The sequence below is a fragment of the Haliotis rufescens genome, unplaced genomic scaffold, assembly GCF_023055435.1.
Source record: "Haliotis rufescens isolate VD_foot unplaced genomic scaffold, xgHalRufe1.0.p SCAF_2, whole genome shotgun sequence".
NCBI classification, from domain to species: Eukaryota; Metazoa; Mollusca; class Gastropoda; order Lepetellida; family Haliotidae; genus Haliotis; species Haliotis rufescens.
This window is the reverse complement of record NW_025963890.1, coordinates 55,612,547-55,639,090: the sequence shown is the minus strand read 5'-3', so window position 1 is coordinate 55,639,090 and position 26,544 is coordinate 55,612,547. Positions and strand designations below refer to the sequence as shown.

The 26,544-nt window shown below is 34.5% G+C and overlaps 1 protein-coding gene across 31 annotated transcripts in view; it reads left to right on the top strand.

Annotated features, from left to right (window-relative positions):
* The window catches only part of LOC124141058 (zinc finger CCCH domain-containing protein 13-like), a 113,048-nt gene that overhangs the window by 62,926 nt on the left and 23,578 nt on the right, over positions 1-26,544 (top strand). For 16 of the 31 annotated variants that reach the window (XM_048400184.1, XM_048400180.1, XM_048400189.1 and 13 more), the window contains exons 4-29: positions 9,788-9,841; positions 11,271-11,466; positions 12,344-12,382; positions 14,972-15,010; positions 15,398-15,436; positions 15,782-15,832; positions 16,352-16,390; positions 16,773-16,811; positions 17,187-17,225; positions 17,606-17,644; positions 18,110-18,148; positions 18,527-18,565; positions 19,048-19,086; positions 19,454-19,492; positions 19,885-19,923; positions 20,274-20,312; positions 20,694-20,732; positions 21,095-21,133; positions 21,464-21,502; positions 22,040-22,072; positions 22,348-22,386; positions 22,756-22,794; positions 23,207-23,242; positions 23,584-23,622; positions 24,366-24,398; positions 25,295-25,330. In XM_048400184.1, the coding sequence (XP_048256141.1) occupies positions 9,788-9,841; positions 11,271-11,466; positions 12,344-12,382; positions 14,972-15,010; positions 15,398-15,436; positions 15,782-15,832; positions 16,352-16,390; positions 16,773-16,811; positions 17,187-17,225; positions 17,606-17,644; positions 18,110-18,148; positions 18,527-18,565; positions 19,048-19,086; positions 19,454-19,492; positions 19,885-19,923; positions 20,274-20,312; positions 20,694-20,732; positions 21,095-21,133; positions 21,464-21,502; positions 22,040-22,072; positions 22,348-22,386; positions 22,756-22,794; positions 23,207-23,242; positions 23,584-23,622; positions 24,366-24,398; positions 25,295-25,330 (1,180 nt within the window). Of the gene's footprint in view, positions 1-9,787; positions 9,842-11,270; positions 11,467-12,343; positions 12,383-14,971; positions 15,011-15,397; positions 15,437-15,781; positions 15,833-16,351; positions 16,391-16,772; positions 16,812-17,186; positions 17,226-17,605; positions 17,645-18,109; positions 18,149-18,526; positions 18,566-19,047; positions 19,087-19,453; positions 19,493-19,884; positions 19,924-20,273; positions 20,313-20,693; positions 20,733-21,094; positions 21,134-21,463; positions 21,503-22,039; positions 22,073-22,347; positions 22,387-22,755; positions 22,795-23,206; positions 23,243-23,583; positions 23,623-24,365; positions 24,399-25,294; positions 25,331-26,002; positions 26,042-26,544 lie in introns of all 31 variants that reach the window. The other 15 variants (XM_048400176.1, XM_048400182.1, XM_048400179.1 and 12 more) reach the window with 15 other exon arrangements.

The following is a 26,544-nucleotide window of genomic DNA, read 5'->3' as shown; positions in this document are numbered from 1 at the left end:
TAACGAAAATATGTTTTTGCCTTGAGCTTGCTCTAAGATTTTTAATAAATGGACCAATAGTCACCTTCGGGACTGTTTCCTTAATGAACTGATGGAAGCCACTTGATGTATGTTCATATATTATTCAAGTTAAGTTCTTTGTGTCACGGTAATTAGTTCATTGAAATTCAGTTGACATGATTCTATTACAGGAAAGCTGTGCTAAGTGAACTCAGATTATCATCCAGGTTTTTGGGTACATTAGAATCAATAGGTAAAGGATAACTTGCTTTTTGAAAAACAAAGATTGTATCAACCAATTTCCAAAAACCATGACTTTGTGATACCGATATGTATCTTCATAGGCCTTTAGCATGTATATGTGTAAATTGAAGCATACATGTTAGGTTTTTCATAATTTTATGTTGTTTTTTTAACGCCGCACTCAGCAATATTCCATATATTTGGACAGGATCAGTAAATATTCAAGTTTGGAATGGACAATCCAGTGATTGACATCATGAGCACCCATCTGTGATAAGTTGACATACATCACCCAAGTCAATAAGCCCCGATCCTGTTAATTGCCGCTTACTGACAATCATGGTTAGACCAATTCTAACCCGGATCTGTGTGAAATGAAAGAGGGCATAATGGCATGCATGTTTCTAGTTTATCATTGTCTTTAGGATTCTTGGAAGTAAGAAGACGGCTGTAAATCTACTTTCTTTAAAATAACCACAGTAACATATTTATCATGACTCACTGACTCTAAAGTGTACTGCTCAATGTTCCTAAGGATATTTTGCTTGTCCAGATGGAGACTGCCCATGACTGGTTGCCTGGAGATTAGGGTTGGGACGGGTAACTCGGGTACTCGGGTCAGGTGGGTACTGAGTAGGACACGGGTACCCACAGGACTACCCGGACCCGTGGTTAGTCACGTGATATATTGTTTAATGACAAAAAGTATCTAAAATTCTATGTTTAAACTACAAGTCACTAATGTTCGCAGTTGTCTACTACTACTACTACTACTACTACTACTTCCTGACTACTACGCCCATTCCTTCTGACTTTCATATGTTTGAAAAAAACAAACAACTTCAGTGTATACACCAGATCGTTTCATACATGTATCTAAACACATTTTACCAGAGCTAAGGTCAAACTTTTCCCAATCGGACAGTTTGTACCTACCTCTTGAGACCTACAGCGGGTACCCTGGTAGGGTCAGGTAATAGGGGGGTTGGTACCCGGGTCGTAAATTTGGACTCGTCCCAGCCATACTGGAGATGTTCCAGGATTAATATTTATGAATATTAAGCTTCATTGTCAGTACAGTAACCATGTCTACACATAACCGTAAGTGGTCATCTTCTGAGTTTGTTACAGTATGATGTCTCAATCTCATTATAATCAGATGATAGTGCTGGCTACCGCTACACATAGATATGGGGACAGTCCATTATAAGTCTCGTCAGAACAAACTTTCATTCAACCAATCGAAGCGTTGCGTATGAGATCGCAAAAGTGTAACTCTGGATATGTTTTCTAGTCATGCACCCCAAAAAGGTTAATACAAGGCATTCTGACCGACAGTAACGGGCTGTATCATGTCAAAATCATCACGTGTCTCTCGCTTCAATGGGATAAACAATGAAGGAGACTTTGCACAGCCCGTGGGAAGTACTGCCATACAATCTTGGCCATCTATAAGACATTCCAGAATTTTGTTTTCTTCTGTTTTTAAATTTAAGTCGAGAACCTTGTCAAAATACTTTTCAAAGCGTAGTTTGGAATGAAATTTGCCAGTTTGAAACTAGTGCCATATAGGTAAGATAAAAGCTGCTTTCTGATTGGCTACTGCTGACTTCCTGTTAGTCATTTCATTGGTCGGTTAAAGTGCTTACTATATATGTATAATCATTATGCAGATTAATTCTGATCCATGTTTTCAACCACACCGGGAAACATGATATTTCCCCCCCCCCTGGATGTAAAAGCCATGATGGTTGGCAGTTGATGGTTGGCAGTTGTTGACAAGCATGTGGTGTGCAATGTCTGTATTTGTAATTGTATGGTGGTGGTGGTGGTGTTTGAGCGGAATAAAACTTGAACAAAAGTTCACGAAAAGGTGCTGCAATCGTGACCTGTAATGGGATGTCCTCAGATCTTAATTTAGCGGTAGTGAGCACTAAGATCTGATTTCAATAAGAATGGAACTGTTTCTGCTTTCAAACTTCAGTAATTTGTCTTTCAGTTTATCATCTCTCAAGGAAACTAACGTCTATGAAGCTGATTGATTGATTGTTTAATGCCACACTCATATTCCAGCTGAACATTTGTATGAATAATCCATGTGATTTTGTTGTTAAAATGTGATTAAAGAATTTTTATCCTGTTTAAAAGATAGTCGACATGCCATCAATTAGGGAGAATGTTTGGATGATGTTAATCATTTCAGTGTTTTCCTTATTTTCTTTACGAAAAGGAGATGTTTTTTAATATCTTCTTGAAAAATAATGTAAAAAATCAAAGCCAACTATTGATTGATCTTTATCAATTTTCCAATTCAGTTATTGATTTCCCTTGTAAATAATAGCTCAGTTTGAGGCGAAGGAGATATTCCATCGAATCAGATGTTGATGCCTTTCGTCTTCGGAAATGTTTTTGTCAGGATAATAGTTTGTTCTACTCACCCATGGCGCCAGTTATTTATGAATGATTTATGACGTGAAATACGGCAACTGTCATTGTCGGATGTGTATTATGTGTATTCCCCGGGGTGGTGAACATCCAGGGACTTGTCTGTCTGCTCTCATTCACGACAGATCAATAAAAGAAAAATGAGTGGAATAAGAGAAAACATTGTGTTTATGAAGCAGAACGTATATCAGTTAGTTTAATGTTGCTTCACAACATTTGAGTTGGCAGACATATACTTTGAAATTATGATAAAAAAGGTCCCTTTCACATTGGATGTAACTTCTAGATACATGTACCTGCAAAATATACGTAACATAAACCCTAATTATGATCAATAAAGAAACATGTTCCAAACCAATCAGCCAGCACTGTGAATTGATTTCCAATGAGCCCAACAGGAAACTTTAATGGAAAACAACTTCTTTTTTGTTTGTAACAATGTTTTAGGGCTACTTCTTGTCCATTCATCAGGTGAAGGCCCTGAAATGTTGTTGCAATCGATAATGAAGTTATTAACCATATTGTTTTCATTTCTTCAGCTTCTTCAAGGAGACATGGGTGGCTCAGTCATCTAAGGCGCCACAATCACTGTTTGCTCTGATAATGTTTCTAGGTTTGTCGGCACCATGTCAGCTTGTGGATTTCACCAAAGTGGTAAATGTCTGAGACCTGCATCACTTTGGGCTTACCTCCAACATCAAGCTGACACGCCGTGATCGGGAAAACTGTTCAAAGCAGCGTTAAATCCAACTCACTCATGTATTTTTTTCCAACTTCTAAACGCCTATCAAAGACTTGATTTCATGTCATGTTTGCTTACTTCTGAAGAGTGAATGTTGTTTGTTTTCTTGCAATATCATTTCACATGTATTCAAATAATGATTACAAAAAATGGGATTCACGGTTCACACTCATGTTCATCTGCTGCTCTCTCCATTACAGGAGAAAGATCAAAACCTCATAAACAATCACACAAGGAATTCCTCTTTGCTTCGGGTTCAGTGATCATTGCATTTGTCTTGTAGCTCAGTCTATTAGTGATATGAGAAGGCCCTTGTTCTGTAACTCCTGTACAAGCTTTGATTGTGAATCGTTAGACCCCCTCAAAGCTGATGACACCGACTGTGCTTGTCCTGGCCTCTAGGTTTCCATGCAAGGCAGTTATGTCAATTATTCTGCTGTATTGGTGGAGGGGCTATCTATGTTCAGTCAGCGCTAATGTCGATACAGGAAGGGGTAGGGGAAGAGGACATGGCTAAACTCAGACAAACTGATTGAGTCTCATAATGGATCATTTGATGATATATTCCGCTTCTGAAGATCTGTTACTTTTGGGCTGTTTGAGTGTCGCAATACTTTGCAATACTTTGTTCATGATATGAAACATATCGCAATACTTTATTCATGATATACATATTGCAATACTTTGTTCATGATATACATATCGCAACACTTTGTTCATGATATGATACATATCTCAATACTTTGTTCATGATATGATATATATCATAATACTTAATTTGTGACAATTTTGCTTGAATTTTTTTATTTAATTGGGCAACACTATTAAATAGTCTTGAAACTTCTGAATATCTCGTCTCAAATTTGAAAAGAAATTTCTCATTTTCAATCAATACATTATTTCAGATATAACCAGTTAGAAAAAGGCTAAAACAGAATTTAAGTCTTATAACTATGTACATTGTAAAATGTAGATATAGCATAAATTGATAATTTTTTTAAAATGTAGGTAAGCCATTGCCGTTCTAAATGTTCCATGTGTGAAAGGATATGGGATTAAAATATGAATTGATACAGGTATCGTGTGAAAATGTTATTGATGAATCCCTATAGTGTAACTGTAGTATTTTACACATTTGCCAACATTTATTCAAACACCAATAAATCCACAACTAAGGTACTTGTCAAAACTTTTACTTCTTAAAAAATCAATTAATTTCCAATGTATTTAAAGTGATTCTGTGTCTCCTCCACTCATCTGTATTGCTAGGTGACTAAGTTACATGATATCCTTGCCTATTGTAGATATTTACCTTTACTCCTGCACTGACGGAATTCTCAAGTGATAGGGGATAGAAGAAATCCTACAGTCATATATATAGCCACTACTGGCTGTTGTGCAGAGGGACATTACACCCAGGTGTAGGTTTCACTGGGAACATGTTTGGACAATGCCACTCAATATGAAAGGAACTGAAAAAGATATGGTCTTGTGTTTTATGTTAAGATCTTTAGTATCTTGAGTTCCTGAAGAAACAGTTGAACAAGATTATTTTTTTTTTCATAATGCGTTTTTAGTGGGCAGACCTATGATCCTTGGTCCTTAGACATTTCTAGATGGTGTATTTAGTGTCTTGTGGGACTGTAGACATGGTCTGTGTAATTAGGGCAATCTAGCCTATCTCACAGTCGCTGAACCGATTTTCCCTTCCTCCCAGCTCCATGCTATAGCCCTATATGAAGCAAGTCTAGATTTTCCACAGGTTCTGAAACTCCCATCTCAGTGGGGTTCCTTTTTAGTTTAAATGCTTGTTTCAAAAGTATAAATTTTCAGAGACTAAGTGTGAGTCCAAGGGCAATCATTAACCTAGACTAACATCTGGCCTCTGAAAGGAAAATGTTTGATAGAAATACACAGTTGTTAACTTATCTGAATAAAATATAATAAGTAGGAGCCCAGATACTCATTTTCAGTAATCTATTCTTGCCAACTATCACAGACTTGCATTGGATCTGTTGGATATATTTGTTTCAGGGTCTGTATGACATGACAAACAGCATACAAACAATTTGGTTCAGTAAGAATACTACGCAACATTTGATAACGATACTGAAACTGGGGATTGGTCTTAGGGCTGTGCCATATTTTGCCGACCCCCAACCCCCCATTTTTTCATGGCCACACCCAAATAGATGTAACATTTTTTCATGACCCCACCTTCCCTATAATAAATAAACAGTCCCTAAATAATTTTCAAATTTATAATTTATTTATTTGAAAAAAATAGAACTGTGTGATTTTTTCATGGTTGTAATAGTTCAGTTGTGATAAATTTTGGTGCTGCCCATCTTTCGCTGTGTCATGTTATAACTTATATTATTAATGACCAGTCCCTAACAATACAACATTTGTTGATAAAGATAAAACAATGAGATAATGACTGTATTCAAAATAAAAATTCTTCGCCACCCTAATCCCAATAATAACATATCTAATATTTTCTACAAGCCCAATATGGAAAAGCAGTAACAAAGGTCCTGTTCATGTTTCTATGTCTGTTCCTGTTGTCATGCGTGCAGCGAGTGAGTGAATGTGTATTAGGAAGATAGCACTCCTCTCAGGCTGAGGGCTGTGACTATCCCTGTGTGATATATGGGACACTTAGTGTTGGGAACAGTGAGGGTGATTTAGTGGGGAGAGCAGGAGTGCCGTGATTTACTCCAGATACTAAAACTAAGGGGTATATACTCTGCACTTACTATCTAGATAGGGCTTTAAACTATCCATTACACTTGATAACATCAAGGAGATTGTAGGGGACAGAGGAATTCTCAGCTTGGAGTTGTGGAGGGAGGATATTCAGCATTAGTTACAATAGGCAATCAGGTCTTTATTTGGTGATAATTTTTTATTGATGTTATGCCTGCAAGTATGTTTTTTTAATGATATATGTTTGGAACTTTATGAGTTGGTGTTTATGGTTATATTGAGGGATAGTTTGGGGTTTAGATGGAGTTTGTTGGGGGTTGCCAGACAATGAATTCAGGTGTACTTGTGTTGAGGGTAGGGGGGAAGTCTTGTGAAGGGTATGGGTGGAGGTGGTGTGAGAGATGGGGGTGGGGTAGGGGTGTAGGTGGTTTGAGGGATACGGGTGGGGTATGGGTGGAGGTGGTGTGAGGGATAGGGGTAGGGTGTGGGTGGAGGTGGTGTGAGGGATAGGGGTAGGGTATGTGTGGAAGTGGTGTGAGGGATATGGGTGGAGGTGGTGTGAGGGATAGGGGTAGGGTATGTGTGGAGGTGGTGTGAGAGATAGGGGTGGAGTGTGTGTGGAGGTGGTGTGAGGGATAGGGGTAGGGTATGGGTGGAGGTGGTGTGAGAGATAGGGATGGAGTGTGTGTGGAGGCGGTGTGAGGGATAGGGGTAGGGTATGGGTGGAGGTGGTGTGAGGGATAGGGGTGGGGTATGGGTGGAGGTGGTGTGAGGGATAGGGGTAGGGTATGGGTGGAGGTGGTGTGAGGGATAGGGGTAGGGTATGGGTGGAGGTGGTGTGAGGGATAGGGGTAGGGTATGGGTGGAGGTGGTGTGAGGGATAGGGGTAGGGTGTGGGTGGAGGTGGTGTGAGGGATAGGGGTGGAGTGTGTGTGGAGGTGGTGTGAGGGATATGGGTGGAGGTGGTGTGAGGGATAGGGGTAGGGTATGGGTGGAGGTGGTGTGAGAGATAGGGGTGGGGTATGGGTGGAGGTGATGTGAGGGATAGGGGTGGAGTGTGTGTGGAGGCGGTGTGAGGGATAGGGGTAGGGTATGGGTGGAGGTGGTGTGAGAGATAGGGATGGAGTGTGTGTGGAGGCGGTGTGAGGGATAGGGGTAGGGTTTGGGTGGAGGTGGTGTGAGGGATAGGGGTGGGGTATTGGTGGAGGTGATGTGAGGGATAGGGGTGGGCTAAAAGAAGGACTGGTTGACTTGGAGTCAGTATACTGTATCTGAGTGGTGTTTACCTGTTAACCTGCGGCATGGTATCTCTATAAAAACAAAATTAGACCTGACTAGTACAAGCAGCCACACACACATGCATGCGCGTCACTATATAAGTGCAATAATCTTGAACGCGACATTAAACCCCATTTCACCTCACCTCCCCAATGGATCAAGCATTTATCTGGAACCCAGACTATCAGTATCAGCCATGTCCTCCCCAATCAGGATCTACAGGATAGGACTTCAGATTCAGTTATCCCCTGTTTATCCTTTGTCTGTTTGATAATATTATGTAGCTTTTATAGATGATCTCCAACTAAGTCAGAAAAACAAAGCCATAATAACAAATGTAATGATTTAAAAAACACATATTTATTAATGACATACATATGCAATTTTTGTACCTGGAGCTCCCTCATTAGGGGTACCTCACGTACAGTGCTGACATGAATTCTGACTTATCTCACACGATAGCTTTGACACAGCTTGGTTCTTATCCCAGGTAAATAGCCTCACAAATCACTGTTGATCCCTCGTACATATACACCTCACACATTCTTCCGCGGTTAGGAATCTAGAGATATCTACACATGGCAAACCATTCTTTGCTATCACACTACCCTAAATTATCCAGGTTATATAGATATTATATTGGTAAATTGATTTTAAGAGCCGTGTGGATATGAAATCTTGCTGATTAATGGTGAAGTTACCCATTGAGGACATGATATGTACATTACACTTGTCAAACGTCATTGATCTATGACAGTTGTGTATTTCAAATGTGTTACACTGAAAGTGACGACACTTGAGTATAGGTGGAACTGCCTGTCTTTCAAGTATGAAGCTTTAGATATAAGGGTCCTATTTCACTGAAATCAGTGGCTGTTGTGTTGTGAACTAATGCAATACACGTTATGTTGTTTAGCTGTCCATTGAGTAAACATGTCCTTGTTTGCTTGTTTCATCTGACACACTGAATTATTAACCTGTCATTGAAACAATTATGCTCTTTATTATTTGGCATTAATGATTTACAGTCAGTATTGCTCAAGTTTGCTCAAGTGGCTGTATTTTTGTATCATCTAATAAATAAAGAAACTATTGAAATCTACTTACCAGTAAATTTCCATGCATGTTTTAGCTTGTTCTTTTTATGGCACCTGGTGATGTCACTCGTTTTGGGTGATCCTTTCATATGATTTAGTCACTAATTTGCCTTTTGTGCGTAGTGGTGTTCGTTTGGGGGGTTGGTCAAAGCTTATTGTTCTCAGGTGTTAACTTTTTTAGTTTAAGTGTCCTCACAATATATTTGATACAAAACTCCTCAAAAACAGACATACATAATAAAACAAAACTGCTGAAAAAAGGAGAGAAAAAGTGAAATGTTAGTAGTCGCTTGTCTCCTAATTCTTTTACAAAAATATGTAGACGCATATATTTTTTTTATTCGGGACATAAAAAGACCAAAAAAAGATAATATTTTATGAAACTATTCACAATGAGCTGTCATTCTGAAGTTTCACTAAGACTTTTTCTTGGTGATTTTTTTGGTCAAAGTCATGATTTTAATGTTTACGTTGTTCAAATGGATAGTCTGGGAAATACTAATGACTTGGTAGTTCGCAATGACAGCAGGGACAGGGATCCCCATAGGTGAAAATAATGTTGTTTACTTCTGCATGGACACACAGGCCGCAGGTTTGAGTCAAGGAATTTCCATAATAATGACCTGTGGTTTGTCAGTACCGTCTCCTTGCTTGTGGGTTTCACCAAAGTGGTAAACAATAATGCCGACCAAAGTTACATTGGCTGTTCTCCAACTTACCATACATGATAGATAGAACGAAAATGGTGTTCAAAGCAGCATTAAATTAACACAAATCACTCACTCACGACAACAGCTGATAGTGTGAAGCCAATGTAAAACTCTGTCTTGTCTGGTAAGCTCAGCTAATAATAGTCTCTATAATAACATCTACTGGTACTGAAAATGATCCTAAGAGCCATTTCCGGGGTCGTTGACTCAAACGTTTTTGGCGCAGAATGCAGTATGTGGATGTTGTATCTATTACAGTACCAGTTATGATGACTTATGTAAATAAGGGGTGGTCGGGTAGCCTAGTGGTTAAAGCGTTCCCTTGTCAAGCCGAAGACCCCAGTTCAATTCCCGACATGGGTACAATGTGTGAAGCCCATTTGTGGTGTCCCCCTCCATGATATTGCTGGAATATTGCTAAAAGCGGCGTAAAACCATACTCACTCACTCAATTATGTAAATAAAGGTTTCAATTCTGTTGTCTCTGTGTAATGTTTTTTTCTGTAACAGTTTAATTCAAGAATTGTTTTTAAATATTTAACTGTATGTTTTCTTTATTTCAGTTAAAAACAAAGCAAGAATACACAATGAAAGTCAAACATTTTCTACCTCCTGTGGTAAGTTTTTTATCTCCTCTGATTCTCCTCACATAAAGACAGCACTGTTTGTTTTTGTTTTTCAGTTATCAAGGGTTGACACAATTTTTTTCCACAAAATTACAAGAAATTACCTGATTATCTTTGTGAAATTTTATGCTTGGAGTAGTTGTGTTAAAATAGACAAAATCTTCAAAATGAGCAAATTTGGAAATTGAAATGCTTTGTAATTAAGTTCAAAAGGGGTCAGTAATGTAAGCTTTAAATTGGGCAAAGATTTTGTCAGGAATAAAGCCACAAAAAATAACCTCACTGTAATTGTTGAACCTTTTCAAAAGCATGGCACCGTGTTTGGAAAGATAATCGGTGGAGAACTCATGTAGGAGGTTTTTGTCATGGAATAGCCGCCACTAAGTGCCATTTACCATGCAATGTAGAAGAACTACACATCAACAATATGAAACATGAATCCTATGGTCTGTATAATTGACAAAGAGTCCTGGAAAGGTTGAATAGAACTGGCACAAACCTGAGGAGTCGTTGTCAGTAATTGCTGTTGGCGCCGGTCAATGTACAACATATCGATTTTCCTATTACGGGATTGTGTTGAAAAACACTTGATCAGCAAGTGGCTCTGAATCCACTGTTTGCTAAGCCTAACAACTCACATTGATTTGCAATAAATAAAAGGCCACATCCAGTCACTGTTGTTTTTGTGATAGCCCCGTTTGTTTCCTAATGTTTCTGTGTATGTTTGTAATTAGTTCACATTCATTTACAGGTGAATGCTTTAAGAAGGAGCAAATTATTACTGAGATTTATTGTTGTATTATGGGTATGGGTGATTAAGTAAGTGTTATGATGCATTTATTGGTGCCGCAGTGCCATATGTGCTTGTGTGGACATGGTTAATGTGTCATGTGTTATTTACAGCCACTCCGTGAACTTGGATCGGAAATATATTCCTTTGTCATTAGTAATGTTAATTTGGGCTTAAACGCCAGTTTGTCCTTGAATAATGGGTGGCCCTGTGGTTTCAGGTGCCATAATTTACTGTGCAGAGTTGCATCCCTTAATTATGTCTGGATCCAGTGTCTTATGTTTGGAGAGCGAAAGGTCTGGGTTTGATCCCTGGCCACATCATACCAAAAGACGTTAGAAGATGGTACTTATTGTTACCCTGCCTGGCGCTCAGCATTAAGGGGCTAAAACAAGGACTGGTCGGTATCCATGCTGAACTGCGGCATGGTATCTCAGTGGGCTTGCACTATAAATCGGCATCAGTCTGGATTAGTACACACACACGCACATGCATTCATGTCGATATGTAAGTGCAATAATCTTTGATGTAATGTTGAACCCCATTTCACCGCACCTTGTTATTTAAGTATTGCGTTTCATGATGTAACTGACAAGGGAACCCAACTCACTCACTCACTCCCATCTACAGGCCTATGCTCCTGAGTTGTTTTTGTTGGAAGCAACGGGAGACATTTCATTAGCCAGTGAAGGGGATTCCCGGTCTCAGTCCTCATTCCGACAGCTCGGCGACAGCCCCAAGGGAAACAACCGGGGCTATAACTACCGGGATGATTACCGGGATCCCGGATCCAGAAGTTACCGTGATGACAAATACAACCAGAACAGTGAGTGCGGGAAATGTTTTGAGTTTCTTGTTTTGAAACATGGTAAATGTTTTGGTTTTCCATGTCATTTGAATTTCATTGTTTAATTGTGTTTCATTGTCATTTACATTGGATCTCTCATTGGTAGACAATGTACCCTTTCATTCATATGCAAATAATCAATATTTCCTTCCAAATAAATACTCGAACATTAGATGTGGTATTTGATGTATGATAACAACATGTGATTTATTTACATAATGTTTTGATTCATCACCTATCTTCTTTCAGCATGATAGGAAGATACTATCTCTGAAAACAATTGACAATTTTTTATGATTTTTTAACTTATCCCGCATTATTCCTTAATGCTTGTTCTTGTCAGAGAGAAAGAGCTTGTGAGAGGTCTTGCTGAAAAAGAAAAATCTTAGATATTTTTTATATTTGTATGCTTATCCTGCATTACTTCGTCTAAAGTGGCCCACCCGTTGCAGAGCTGCCTCATGTCTTCAGATGTTACGATCTAGCAGTAATGTGGTGATACCTGATGTCATTACTTCTGTTGTCACGTGGGAGCTGTGTGATAGGGTTAGTCACACAACCAGTTGGGACAACTTCTTCTTCAGCAAGACCTCACACAGCTCTTTCTCTCTATTCTCAAGAACAGCAGTAGATGCATTAAGGAGTAATGCAGGATAAGTATACAAATATAAAAAAAATATCTAGGATTTTACTAGTTTTTATTATGTGATTGTGTACAAATATGTATTTTCATTGAACAGATCGAAGAGTGTTTATTGTTGAGTTCTTTACAGATATTTAGTTTTATCAAAGCAAAAAATAATGAATCAAGTTTGGGATCGGATGGTAAATTGTACTATTTCTTCTTGATTTGAAGATGGGACAAATCGCTTGCCACAAAAATATCGACACGGGGGTAAGCCTGGTTATAATCTGGTTTTCACTCCAAATATATGCTGAGCTTTTTTTTATTAATCAAAATGGCTGAGTGATTGATGTGATATATATACTCAACTTAACATCCTTTTTCAGGTTTGAAATGTTTGGTGTTGAAGGTTTTTGAATTAATTCTAACAAAAGATCTTGAACAGAGAAATGATGAATCGGAGGTTTTGACATCTTTCCATTACATCAGGCAATGTGTGCTGGTTACAAGTTACAAATAAATGCAAGGAAGTTGAAGAAATGAAGAGAAATGGGTACAGATAATTTGTATGTGTGAAGTGTCTTCCATCAATACTAAAGGGAGATAACTCATTACTTTCATACCATTGTTAACAACTAATTGAATAAAAAAACTCAGTCATGATTCATAATACACATAAATTTGAAAATTATATTTCTTTGTCCAAAGGTTCACTTAACTGTATCACTTTATTGGAAGAGGAAATGAAATGGTCTATTCATGAGATAAGATTTAATGTTTATGATGACAAAAGCTGGATTTATATTTATTAAGGGATTTTTTTTATTTAATGACAATAGTTGGACACAATTCAAATGACAGTATGTTTCCAACAGATGCTAATTTTGAGAATCTTTTTCTTATGGAAATGCTTCTGATAGTATGCAAATGTATCCATACACCAACAGATTTAACTTATCAAAGCTTTATAATTACAATCCTAAATAGGTTGTTTTGTGTTGATCAGCTGGTAAACATTTTCCTTCTTTAATTTGAAGAACTGCCAGCACAGGGTTGAAAGAATGATTAAAATGTGAGATGGTATGGTACAGATTCATATGCTTTCATCATAAAATACCTCATCATGAATAGTTGCTGAGGTAATACAGTATTAATGAAGTTAAACAATTATGTAATTACAACATGCTTTTACTTCAAGTTTCATTTTGTATTGTCTTATTTATTCCCAAAGCATGGAAGTTGGTGTGACCAAGCTTTAGTGATGCTGGAATCTGGTTAGGGGAGCATCTCAAAAGCATTCACTTTCATTTTGAAACTTTTCCCCAATATTGATTATGTCTTTTCCAGATTAATTTTTAAAAACATTAATTTTTAGCTGGCAACATTTTGTGAATCAAAGAATAAGCATGTTCCTCTTTCATCCCAAAGTTGGATAAATGTGTGGTCAAGATATCTGAGCCACTGCAGTTGGTAGTTATGAACCATTTCAATATTTGTACACATGAAATGTATTTATGTTACAGTGATTTGTAGAGTATATGCTGTTCAATCAGTGAGATTCCTTTGCCTTGTTTGTGAATGAAATGGACCATTGTTGAAATGTGTCGGAAACTCTTTATAAACCCAATGTATTTGCTCACAATTTATACCATAATATACAAGAAGTAGTTATGTTGAAACACTTGTTACAATTTATAACATAATAAACCAGAAGTAGTTTTGCTGAAAGCCTTGTGACAATTTATTACATAATATACCAGAAGTAGTTTTGCTGAAAGCCTTGTGACAATTTATTACATAATATACCAGAAGTAGTTTTGCAGAAAGCCTTGTGACAATTTATAATATAATACACCAGAAGTAGTTTTGCTGAAAGACTGGTGACAATTCATAATATAATACACCAGAAGTAGTTTTGCTGAAAGACTGGTGACAATTTATAATATAATACACCAGAAGTAGTTTTGCTGAAAGTCTTGTGACAATTTATGATGTAATACACCAGAAGTAGTTTTGCTGAAAGACTTGTGACAATTTATTACATAATGTACCAGAAGTAGTTTTGCTGAAAGTCTTGTGACAATTTATAATATAATACACCAGAAGTAGTTTTGCTGAAAGACATGTGACAATTTATAATATAATACACCAGAAGTAGTTTTGCAGAAAGACTTGTGACAATTTATAATATAATACACCAGAAGTAGTTTTGCTGTAAGACTGGTGACAATTTATTACATAATATACCAGAAGTAGTTTTGCTGTAAAACTTGTGGCAATTTATAATATAATACACCAAAAATAGTTTTGCTGTAAGACTGGTGACAATTTATAATATAATATACCAGAAGTAGTTTTGCTGAAAGCCTTGCGACAATTTATTACATAATATACCAGAAGTAGTTTTGCTGTAAAACTTGTAGCAATCTTAGTCTACATTTCAAAGACTTATGTCAGAGCAGATACAGATGGTAGGAACACTATTTTTTCTTTTCAATATTGCATGTTTACACATGTAGATTATTGCTCCGTAAATCAATTAGTGCTTTCTTAGAAAGGAACTTAGTTTGGCATTTTTCTTCTGCTTTATGATGACAACAGGTCGGTCAGATATGAAAATAACAACAGTATTTGTTATTTGGTATAAAATGGAGTTGGTAAAGATTTAGTTCACATAGTTTGTTTGTAGATGTTAAGATGACATTACAGTATCCAATTTATATATGTCGTTTCCAATCAGTCTGCAAGATTACTTTCTGATATGTGGGGAAATTGTTTTAATTTACAAGATACATCAGGTGGATTCTATTTTATGACCATGTGGAATATGTTTTTTTTTTCTCTTTTCACACACTGAAGATGGTACAGATCGTTCACCAAAAAAATATAAACGTGGGGGTAAGATAGCTTACATTCTGATTATATGAAGTAAACTTATAATTAAATTGATTTATTAAAACCCTAGACACACCAGTGTGAAGCATTCAAAATGGTTATGTAATGTCTCTTTGAAGGCAAAGGTCCAAAAAAATTAAGCAAGATTATAAGAGAAATCATTTTCAAAAGGCAGCTTTTACATTACAAAGCAAATGTATTGATATACCTAAATGGAGAAATTAAAACAAAATTGACAAAATTGATTATATTGCTCCATTAAGTTACTGAAGGAAGATATTTTTTACACACTTTGAAAATGAAGTTCAGGTGTGTGCAGTTGTTATTAAACTAGTTAAGTTTATGTGAATGTCATTTTTAGTCTTTTTTAAAGTATTGTGTTAATTGCAGTTCCCATGTCAAAGTCTATTGTAAGAGAAGAGACTGATGGTAGGGACAATCTTTTTCTTTTTTCTTTTGTATGTATAGAATCTGTTCAGTTTCCCAAAGTTTGCTTCTTTAGAATGAATTAAACTCAGCTTTTTCTTCTGCATAACATTATGATATATATACAAGTGACAAAAGTAATATGGAATCTTACAATTGGTAGTTATGTGAGATGTGTTTTTTGGTCTTAAAATGATACCATTGAATACAGTTAGTCTCATGACCTTTAACTTTGCATCTGTGTTTAAGTATGCAGTTAAAAAACTTTTCATTTGCAAAATTTTATTATCATCTCGAAGCTGTGGAATTGGGTAAAAAATGTACCTTTTTTTCTATCACAAAATGAAGATGAAACTGATCGGTCACAAGACAAAAATCAGCATCGCGGTAAGATTGAAAGTATGTGTCTAGTTTTGTGAATTTTTAAACATCTTTATCAGGTCATAAAGACTTATCCACACTGGAAAACAAATGTTACCTGAAGCTTAAGAAATGCATCTTTAAGAGCATATTCATAGCAGAAATATGAATGATAATGTGTTGGAGATAGCAAATCTGTAATAGCAACCTTTACACAGCAAATGCATGGACAGATTGATAATAAAAGAATTAAACTGAAATGACAAAATTGATGATAATGCTCCCCCAAAAAGCATTGCCTTACTTAAGGGGGAGATAATTGTTATCACTTCTATGTCAGGGGAAAGTTAAACGAATTACAAGCTTGTTAAGCGATGTTTCCAACAGTAAGCCTTGTGCTACTACCACCACTGTCAAATTGTCAGTTGTCACTTTCCAAATTTGTACATGAACAGAATCTTTGGTCTTTGTCGGGCATATTATATTGTACTGGATTATCCTCCACTTACAGTTTTGTAACACCCAGTTGTCTCGTTGAAAGTGTTGTGTTGATTTCAGTCTTATTATCAAGCCCTAGTGAAAAGGAAGAAACAGATGGTATGGGCAATTTTTATTTCATAGGTTTACGAGAATTTTTTTTTTACAAAACACTTTTTTGATTTATTAGTAAGGAATTAAGAAAATTGTTTAATATGATTTCAAACATAAGAGATATACGAATAACAAAAGTTACAGTAATGTGTTAAAAAATGTATAATTTAAAGGATCTGTCTTGTTCAGGTTCAAAAAGTTAATACTGGTAACTAATCAGATAATAATCTTTGGTGGTTTTGATCTTAGAATGACTGTTATATATTGCATTAGACAAATCTATAAAAACATGTCATTTTAAAGATATATTCACCATTTTTATGTTCATCAGAGCTGTGAAATTATACAAATAATTTATACTTCATTTTCTTTCCATCACAAATTGAAGATGAGAGAGATAAAACACCGGACAAACTTCAGCATAGTGGTAAGATTGACTAAATGTAACATATTCAAAATATATATCGGTAGTAACATTAATTTATCAGCTCAGTGCAAATGGCAAGTTTGAATCATATTTTTCTTCATGCACAGATTACACCATTCTATCAGATGTACTGAAAGCCAGTGTAACTTAGAAATGGATGTAAATAGCATTACAAAGGATCTTTTGATTGTAATGAAAATGAACTAAATTATTTTATCGAACAAACATAAACTGGCAAAACAATTCCTTGTACTGATGACAATATCAAGCACAGAAACTAAAGCCTCATTTGCTCACTGTAGAATTTATTGACACATCCTATATAATAGGTACGAAACTTTGTCATGTTTTCAGAAAGTGTTATGTTACTTTCAGTCTTCATATCAAGCTCTCATGAAAAAGGAGACACAGATGGTATGACAGATGCTTTTTCATTCATATGTTTGCACACATATGAATAGTTATTTACTGAGACATGCTTTCATAGATAACTTAGCAACTTTATTTTTTAGCTTTTCAATTCTAAAAAGGAGAAAGTCAATTTGACTGAAGTAAAATGTAACATTCAATTGTCTAAGATATGTAGTGTTTAGTTAAATGTGATGACAAATTCAGGAGTTCATGTTTAACATTTGTATCAGGGTAAAATTAAAATCACGTCATGACCAAATCAACAATTGACATAAGGGCAATCAAAGTAGTAACAAGTGTGAAACAGTTCAAAGAATTGTATTACATTTTCCTTCCACTGATAAACAGCTGCTACAATATCAATGTTTCTTCTTAATTTGAAGATGAATCAGATCGACCATCGCCGAAATATCAGCGTGGGGGTAAGACATGTATTCAAACTTCACTTTCAGTTTGTTACTGATCGATATGCTTGGCAGGTCATTATGCAAAAGTTGACGCTAATTTATTTCCTCAAGAATAAATTATATGTTTTAGAAAATCAATATTTAACAAGCTTAAGTGTACATTAGTAAAAAATACCTGAAGCACCTCTCTTGCATATTACATACCTGGATACACATTGTTAGGCACATGTGAAAGGAAATGAACTACATAATAAAATGGACAAATGAAGTTGTCCCATGATTCTTAAGTCAATGCCACTTTGAAGTGGATGAACATAGAATTGCTCAAAAAAGGATCTTTTGAGTACAAGGAACATAAGAAGAGATAATTTCTATTTCAAGACAATCTTTTATCTAATCAAACAATCATTCAACTGGCACAAACATGATCCCGTGGGTACGATATGTTGTCATGGTTTCAGAATGTTATGTTATTTTCAGTCTTTGTATCAAGCTCTCGTGTAAAAGGAGACACAGATGGTATGACAGATGCTTTTTCATTCATATGTTTGCACACATATGAATAGTTATTTACTGAGACATGCTTTCATAGATAACTTAGCAACTTTATTTTTTAGCTTTTCAATTCTAAAAAGGAGAAAGTCAATTTGACTAAAGTAAAATGTAACATTTAATTGTCAAAGATATGTAGTGTTTAGTTAAGTGTGATGACAAATTCAGGAGTTCATGTTTAACATTTGTATCAGGGTAAACTTAAAATCACATCATGATCAAATCAACAATTGATATAAGAACAATCGAAGTAGTAACGTGTGGAACAGTTCAAAGAATTGTATTACATTTTCCTTCCACTGATAAACAGCTGCTACAATATCAATGTTTCTTCTCAATTTGAAGATGAATCAGATCAACCATCGCCAAAATATCAGCGTGGGGGTAAGACATGTATTCAAACTTCACTTTCAGTTTGTTACTGATCGATATGCTTGGCAGGTCATTATGCAAAAATTGACACTAATTTATTTCCTCAAGATTAAATCATTTTTTTCGAAAATCAATATTGAACAAGTGTTAGTGTACATTAGTCAAAACTGCATGAAGCACCTCCCTTGCACATTACATACCTGTATACTCATTGTTAAATACAAGTGAAAGGAAATGAACTACAAAATGGAATGGACAAATGAAGTTGTCCCATGATTCTAATGGGAGATAACTCTTCAGTACTTCTTCAGTCATTGATTGGTGCATATACAATGTACACACCTTCTAGTTGTCACAGAGTGTTCTTAATCCACTTATAAGTACTTGCACTATGACAACTGTTTGTGATTGAGAAAAACATCTTAGGTGAATTTTCTTTACGAAGCATCTTTGATAGACTCTTCTTGGAAACAAAACTATTGTATTATTTTCAGTCTACATGTCCAGTTCTAATGTGAAGGAAGGAACAGATGGTATGACAGATATTTTATATGTTCATATGTTTAGACAGATATGAATAGTTGCTTTGATAGTTAGGAAATTTGTTAAACTATTTATTTTTGCTGATGAATTGAAAGAAAAATATGAATAAATGATTGTAGTATATAGATGGCAGATTTATATGGGAATAAGGTATTTAGTTTGTGATGAAAACTAGTTTATTTCACAACTGTATTGGAGTAAATGTAGAATCACATCTTGAATAAAAAAAGAACTGAAAGGAGAATAATTTAAGTGGTCTTAAGTCTTCAACTATTTAAAGGATTGTTTTTACCTGTTCATTACAAGTAAACTTGATAAATAGATGGAAGAATATCAATTTTTCTTTTCAATTTGAAGATGAAACTGATCAACCACCATCAAAATATCAACGTGGGGGTAAGATATGTTCAAACTTAACATTCAGCTTGTAAAACTGATTAATGCGCTGGGCATCAATTTGATATAGTTGATAATACTAAAGGTAGGTTGTAGGTATTAACTTTCAACATCGAAGATATCAAAACCACTTGAGAGTAAATATATAAAAAGAATGTGTGAAGCACCTGCTGTGAATATCATAGATATGCTTGTATAAAGTAACTAAAGGGAAATAATTCTTTAAAGCTTCTTTAGATATTTGATCGTGACAGCAGAGTGCCCTTTATCCATGAATAACATGCAGGACTACAGTTATTTTATTTTTTAAATAATTTAGCAGGTGAGGTAACAATTATTGAGGAAGCGTTTTGATTGACACTTTTTATGAAAAAAGGTTATATTAATTTCAGTATACATATCAAGTTCTAATGTAAAGAAAGGAACAGATGGTATGACATATATTTTATGATTTCATGTTTGCACTCTTATGATTAATTGCTTTGATAGATAGGAAACATAGCAACCTATTTTTGTTTTACTTATGAAATCAGAGAAACAGACAAACAAATCACACAAGTAAACTGAACAACTTGTCTGTTCAATTTATCTGTCAAATATTTTTTTAATTGATTGTGATTTCATGCTTCATATTTCTATCACCTCAATTAAATTATGAACTGAAAGAACAATCAAAGTTATTTGAATGAAACTCTTTATGAATTCTTTTTCATATTCATAACTGTCAATACAAAATTGATAAATGGCTGCTACATTATCAAAATTTCTTCTTCATCTGAAGATGAAACAGGTCGAGCATCACCAAAATATCTGCGTGGGGGTAAGACTTCGCTTATGTTACTGATCAAAGTGCTTTGCAGGCCAATGTGATATAGTTGATTAAATACACGCCTTATATTTCAAGATTAAATTATTTTTCTTCAAGATCAATGCTGTCCAACAATCATGAGAGTAAATAAATAAATAGCACCTCTTTTGAATATAATACATGTTCTTGTGTGCAGTATGCAGTAACCAAAAGGAGATAATTGTATAAACCTTCTTCAGCTATTTGATCATGATCACTGAGTGCCCTTAATCCAAGCATAACATGCACTTCTACAGCTATTTGATTTGGTAAATAATTTTGTATCTAAGGTAACATTTTTCTAAGACGCTTTGTCATAAAAAGTTTTGAGAGATAAGGTTATATTAATTTCAGTGTACGTATCCAGTTCTAATGCAAAGAAAGGAACGGATGGTATGAGAGACATCTTAAAATTTTTATGATTTCATGTTTGCACTCTTAGGATCAATTGCTTTGATAGATAGGAAACAAAGCAACCTATTTTTGTTTTACTTATGAAATCAGAGAAACAGACAAACAAATCACACAAGTAAACTCAGCAACTTATCTGTACAATTTATCTTTGTAATATTAGTTTAGTTGAGTGTGATTTCATGCTTCATATTTGTAATTAAATTATGAACTGAAAGAACAATTAAAGTTATAATCAACTTTTTTGAATGAAACTCTTTATGAATTCTTTTTCATATTCATAACTGTCAATACAAAATTGGTAAATAGCTGCTACATTATCAAAATTTCTTCTTAATCTGAAGATGAAAGAGGTCGAGCATCACCAAAATATCGGCGTGGGGGTAAGGCTTCGCTTATGTTACTGATCAAAGTGCTTTGCAGGTCAATGGGATATAGTTCATAAAGTACACCCCTAATTTCTTAAGATTTTCTTATTTTTGTTTAAAACCCGAGCTATACAATAAGCTTAAGAATAAATTAATAAGAAAAATGTGTAACATATACATGTACATGAAGGCATAATGTTGTTAAAGAAAGATAACAAAGAGAGATAACAAAGAGAGTATGAAGAGAGTACTATGATAGCTATTTGATTGGTGCACACATCAGTTTGACTCTATAAATTAATTGTAGAGGAAGCATTTTCAGAAGAGATATTGTATTAATTTCAGTCTACTTGTCGAGTTCTAATGTAAAGGAAGACACAGATGGTATGAAAAATGTCTCTTTTTTCATTCATTTGATGCAGCTCATGAATAATAGCTAATGCCAAATATGTGCTTTTATAGCTGGAAGATTTTGCAATTTCATTTTTTCACAGGCATAAATAGATATATGTAGTTATATATGTAACAAATATATGGATACCTTTAGAGCTTCATTTTGGTTTGAATCCCCTGTTGCCCATTCTTATATCTGTTATATTTAGTTTCATCATATAGGAAGCGGACATGCTGTGATGTTACTGAAATACTGTTCAAAGCTGCATTATATCCACCTCACTCACTCAAGTTTCATGACTTTAATTTTTGAGCTTGTTCTGAAGTTTTTACGCTTTTTGTCACAGAATCTCTAACATATAAATTATCATACACTTATTGTTGAAACAAAAATTATCAGTGCTTGATTGTTTTTTTCAATCTAGATAGTATTATCAATAAAGACAAGGACATTTTTCTGATAAATTTTGTCTCTTCACTATTCATTTGACTGGCTGGGGTATTGAATTCTTTTTTTTTTCCAACTAGAAGACACATCACAACAAAAATATCAACGTGGGGGTAAGCTATCTATTCCGGATATGCAAAATATTTCAACTCAGTGTTACACTTTACAGATGAATGAGAGATATGAAACTATATATAACAAGCATTTCTCTAATATTTTATTTTGTTCAAGATCAATTAATGTAGAAACTTCCAAAGCGAGCAAAGTTTAACCTAAAGCACATATCTTTTTCATCTATTTAAATGAATCAAATGATCAAATGATGATAACGAGGATTCTCCCATTTGATTACCGGTACCCTTTTCAGAAAGTGTTGTGTTAATTTCAGTTCACTTATCAAGCTCTAATGCAAAAGAAGAAAAAGGTGGTATGGCAGACATTTTGTTCTCCATTTTCTTTACACATTCTTTTTTTGAAAAGTGAGAAGTACCAAAATTCATTATATTTGCACTTGAAAATTTAGGCAGAAATAGCTTCACACAAATCACTGTATGTATAGAGACTTAATTCGTAAAAATTATTTGATTACTGTTTATTATTTCCGAACATATAAAGCTACCGGTATTTGTGTGTAGTGATATTAGAATTTTCCTCAGGAAGAAAGTATTTTTTTTATCAGATATAACTGTGTGTCATCTGACTATGACATATACAAACTTTCATATCCCATATGTTCATGCTAAAATTAGGAACAAAAATATCAGGTAAATTTTATTATTTTTCTTTCATTTTGAAGACGAGAGAGATCGATCACCACAAAAATATCAACCTGGGGGTAAGATTAGTTCCAGTCTGTCATCACTGAGAATACACACAGCTTCTTTAATTATCTAACATGGCTTACAGTCTGTGATGTGTGATCTTGACATTACTAAAACAATAAACATATATTATAAAAGACAACAAATAAAATATGAACAACTGAACACAGATGATACTGATTGCTACTCTCAAGTGTATACTCCGTTGGGAGATGAAAATGAATTAAGAATGCACTCTGACCCATTATGACTAAGGTCATATACCAGGGACGTTGATCTTGCTTCTAGGACAAGTCCTGTACTGTAAAATTGATGCTATTTGAAAAAAGGTATTTTGAAGTCAATTTGAATGTTAGTGTTTTGTTTGTAGTTGTCTTGAAGGGTGACTTAAAGTCATGTTTTCAGAGACTCTTGTCTTAATTTCAGTCTTATCAAGTGCTCTTGTTAAAGAAGGAACCTATGGTATGGGAGATATGTTATATTAATTCATGTGTTTCTGCACACATGAATAGCTGCTTTTAAGATTCAATAACATAGATAGAGACCTAACAAATACTGTCATTGATTTCTGTTTATATCTATAAAAGAAAGGGTGTAAATGCAATTTGGTTTTGGAAGAAGTAAAATGCAACATATTTTCCAAATTCATCATAGTTTTATAACTATTGCTCAGATGTTTCTTTGGTGAAATTGTTTCCTCAAAATAGAAGTTTGTGTAATGTATACGTAAGATTAGATCTTACTTAGTTTAAAAAGTTTCTAAATTCTGTCGGATGTGAATACTTTTTCTTGTCAATTTTAAGATGTAACAGATGAACCATCCAAACAAAATGAACGTGGGGGTAAGATTTTTGTTACTGAACTTTCTCTTAAGTAGAATAACAACATAACCTTTCTAGTGAGCTGTTTTCAGATGTTATGTGGAGTTATACAAGCAAACATACTGAAGAAAGCTACTGTATTTTTGAGTCAGAATGTAGAAAATAATATCATATACAGTTATGATGGATGAAACGCTTTGGGTTTCTAGTTATATCCCCAAGAAAGAAACCTGAAAAGAGTATACTTCATTCTTCTTGAAGTTCACATTAGGTTGTTTGATTGCTCTGAGTATATTGTAATGTTCAAGATTGGTTCGTAACCTGCTTGGGGCGGTCGGGTAGCCTAGTGGTTAAAGCGTTCGTTCGTCACACCGAAGACCCGGGTTTGATTTCCGACATGGGTACAATGTGTGGAACCCATTTCTGGTGTCCCCAGCCGTGATATTGCTGGAATATTGCTAAAAGCGGCGTAAAATCAAACTCACTCACTCACTCGTAACTTGCTTGAACCAAATGTTTATGTGTTGATCAAGCACTGTGCTCATGCTGTGGAACGTTTACATTTCCTAAATCTATGAAACCACTTGGAAGTCACACCTGCATGCATGGTCTTATAACTTAGCATGTAAAAATTGTAAGACTTACCTCGACTTTATGATGAGTGAACATACTGTTACTAATATTATCTATGAGAGCATTGAACTTTGTTTTTGTTTATTGAGAACCAACAAGTATTTTATGTATTGTTTGTTATTGATTTAAAGACAGAACTGATCGTTCATCAAAAAAGCATGGGGGTAAGATAAATTGATCATGTCATATTTTTTTCCTTATTTTGTATTCATTTTGTTAAGTACATTTTGTTAATAAATGTTTGTTTATGATCAATATGAATGTTAAGTGATGATTATTATCTTATGTTAATGGAAATAGGTTGTTTTTATACTTGGACCACATCTTCAAGTTATTCTTAAAATACATTTAATAGCTTTTTCTTCTTCATGCAGGTCACACATTTATTTTTCCTTGATTTTCTTGATCAAAACAAGGGCTATTAGCTAAAATTATCACACAAAAATGTAGATCATTCACAGCTTTAAATGTAAAAATGATCTTGACAGATGTCCCAGTTTGTTTTTCAAACACTGACTACCTGGATTGGTACATTCTTAGAACTTAATTGAACATGAAGATACTATTTATATTTTAATTTGGACTGATTCATGAATCAAGGAAGAAAAAAGTATGGCCTCTTAACTAAAATTCATAGAATTTAGTTCTAGTGCTAGTTAGATGTATATAAAAAAGTAAACTAAACTAAACTCAAACAGGATGGTGAAAGTTACATGCTTAGTCAGATTGTTTTTATCAATCAGTATGCTAATCAGTATATTACGTCACATTTTACATTATTTACATAGAAACAAAGTAATATTTTCTGCAAACATTAAAGGAATATATGATTCACTGAGGTACTGACATTCTGTCCTCACATGCTCAGATAGCAAACTTTGGAGGACATGGTTAATGCAACCTGGAAACTGTACCTCTACATTTTCCAATTGATGATCACACTTCTTAAAAGTGAGGTTTAAATGTATTTATGTTTGTTTTAGACACTTACTGAATATTTATATTTGGACTAAGTATGGAACATATGTTTTGGGTTTATGATTGTACGTTCATTTTGAAGATGAAACGGATGATTCATCAAAAAGGAATCGCCGGGGTAAGATGAGTTTAAATTGAACTTTATTTTTCATGAAATGATTATTTTACTAATATTGTGTTTTTTTTTGTTTTTGATAACATTACATGCAAATTATTTGCAGAGAATGTGTAGTTGTTTTTTTAAAACATATATTTAATGAAGCAATGTGCCACAATACAAGAGGAAAACATGAACACGATCTTAAGAGTTTGAAGGCAGTTTTTTAATCTTTTATTTTATACTTCTTCAAATTAAGGCAGTAAACAAGAGTAAAATCTAAAGAGAGCAAAACTGTAGCAAAAATCTGTTATTTGTAACTGAAATGTGAATACAATTAATTGACTTCTAACATCTTGTCATATGTTATAACAACAAAATGTCCTTTATATTAACCAGAATATCAAATTTGTAAAGTAGATTTTGTAAATTTGTGAAACAAATAATTTCAAGTTTCTTGGCACTTTCAAATTGGATCTTCAAATGCTCGTAAAGGCAGGGGTCAGATCATTTTTGATGAAATACTAATACTGATAATTAAATAAAAATGTTCAAACCAATCATTCCACAGAAGTAATGCATCAACAAAACAAAATACATTTTAATTTGATGGCCTGATGATTATCCGAAATACCATCAAGGTACTTAGATTTGATTTTGCAAATACTCTATGGCTATGTTGTTGATATTAAGGTGAAACTGATGACTCATTAAATGACCACTTCCACAGAGGTAAGAACAGTTAAAATCTGTGTGAGTCACTGGCTTTCAGTTGCTTGGTTTACAGATGTTTTCTTCCTGTTAAGTCTGTTGACAAATTCAATAAGAAGATAACCTTAAATATGAAAATCAAAATGTGAAGGAACTTATCCAATTACCATTTTTTCTCAGACTATATTTAAATAGTATCTTTCTGACCATACTTTTCACTCTGTTTTGTTATACTTTTGAAATATATATTTCTTTATTTTGACAATTTAATATATCTTTAATTCAAGTAATACAAAAGAAAACAAAGTAGAATGATTAATTTTGTGTTTTGGTTTGCCTAATAAATAGTTTCTTCATTGTTAACACTTCTAATTAATCAAGCATCAAATATGTAACTACTGCCTTGAAATATCTTAACAGTTTCAAGACAAATTGAAAGAATAAAGAACAACTGAGGTGAAAAATTCTCATTCATAAACAAAACTTTAAATATCCTGCTGATTCAGAAACAAAGAACAACTCTG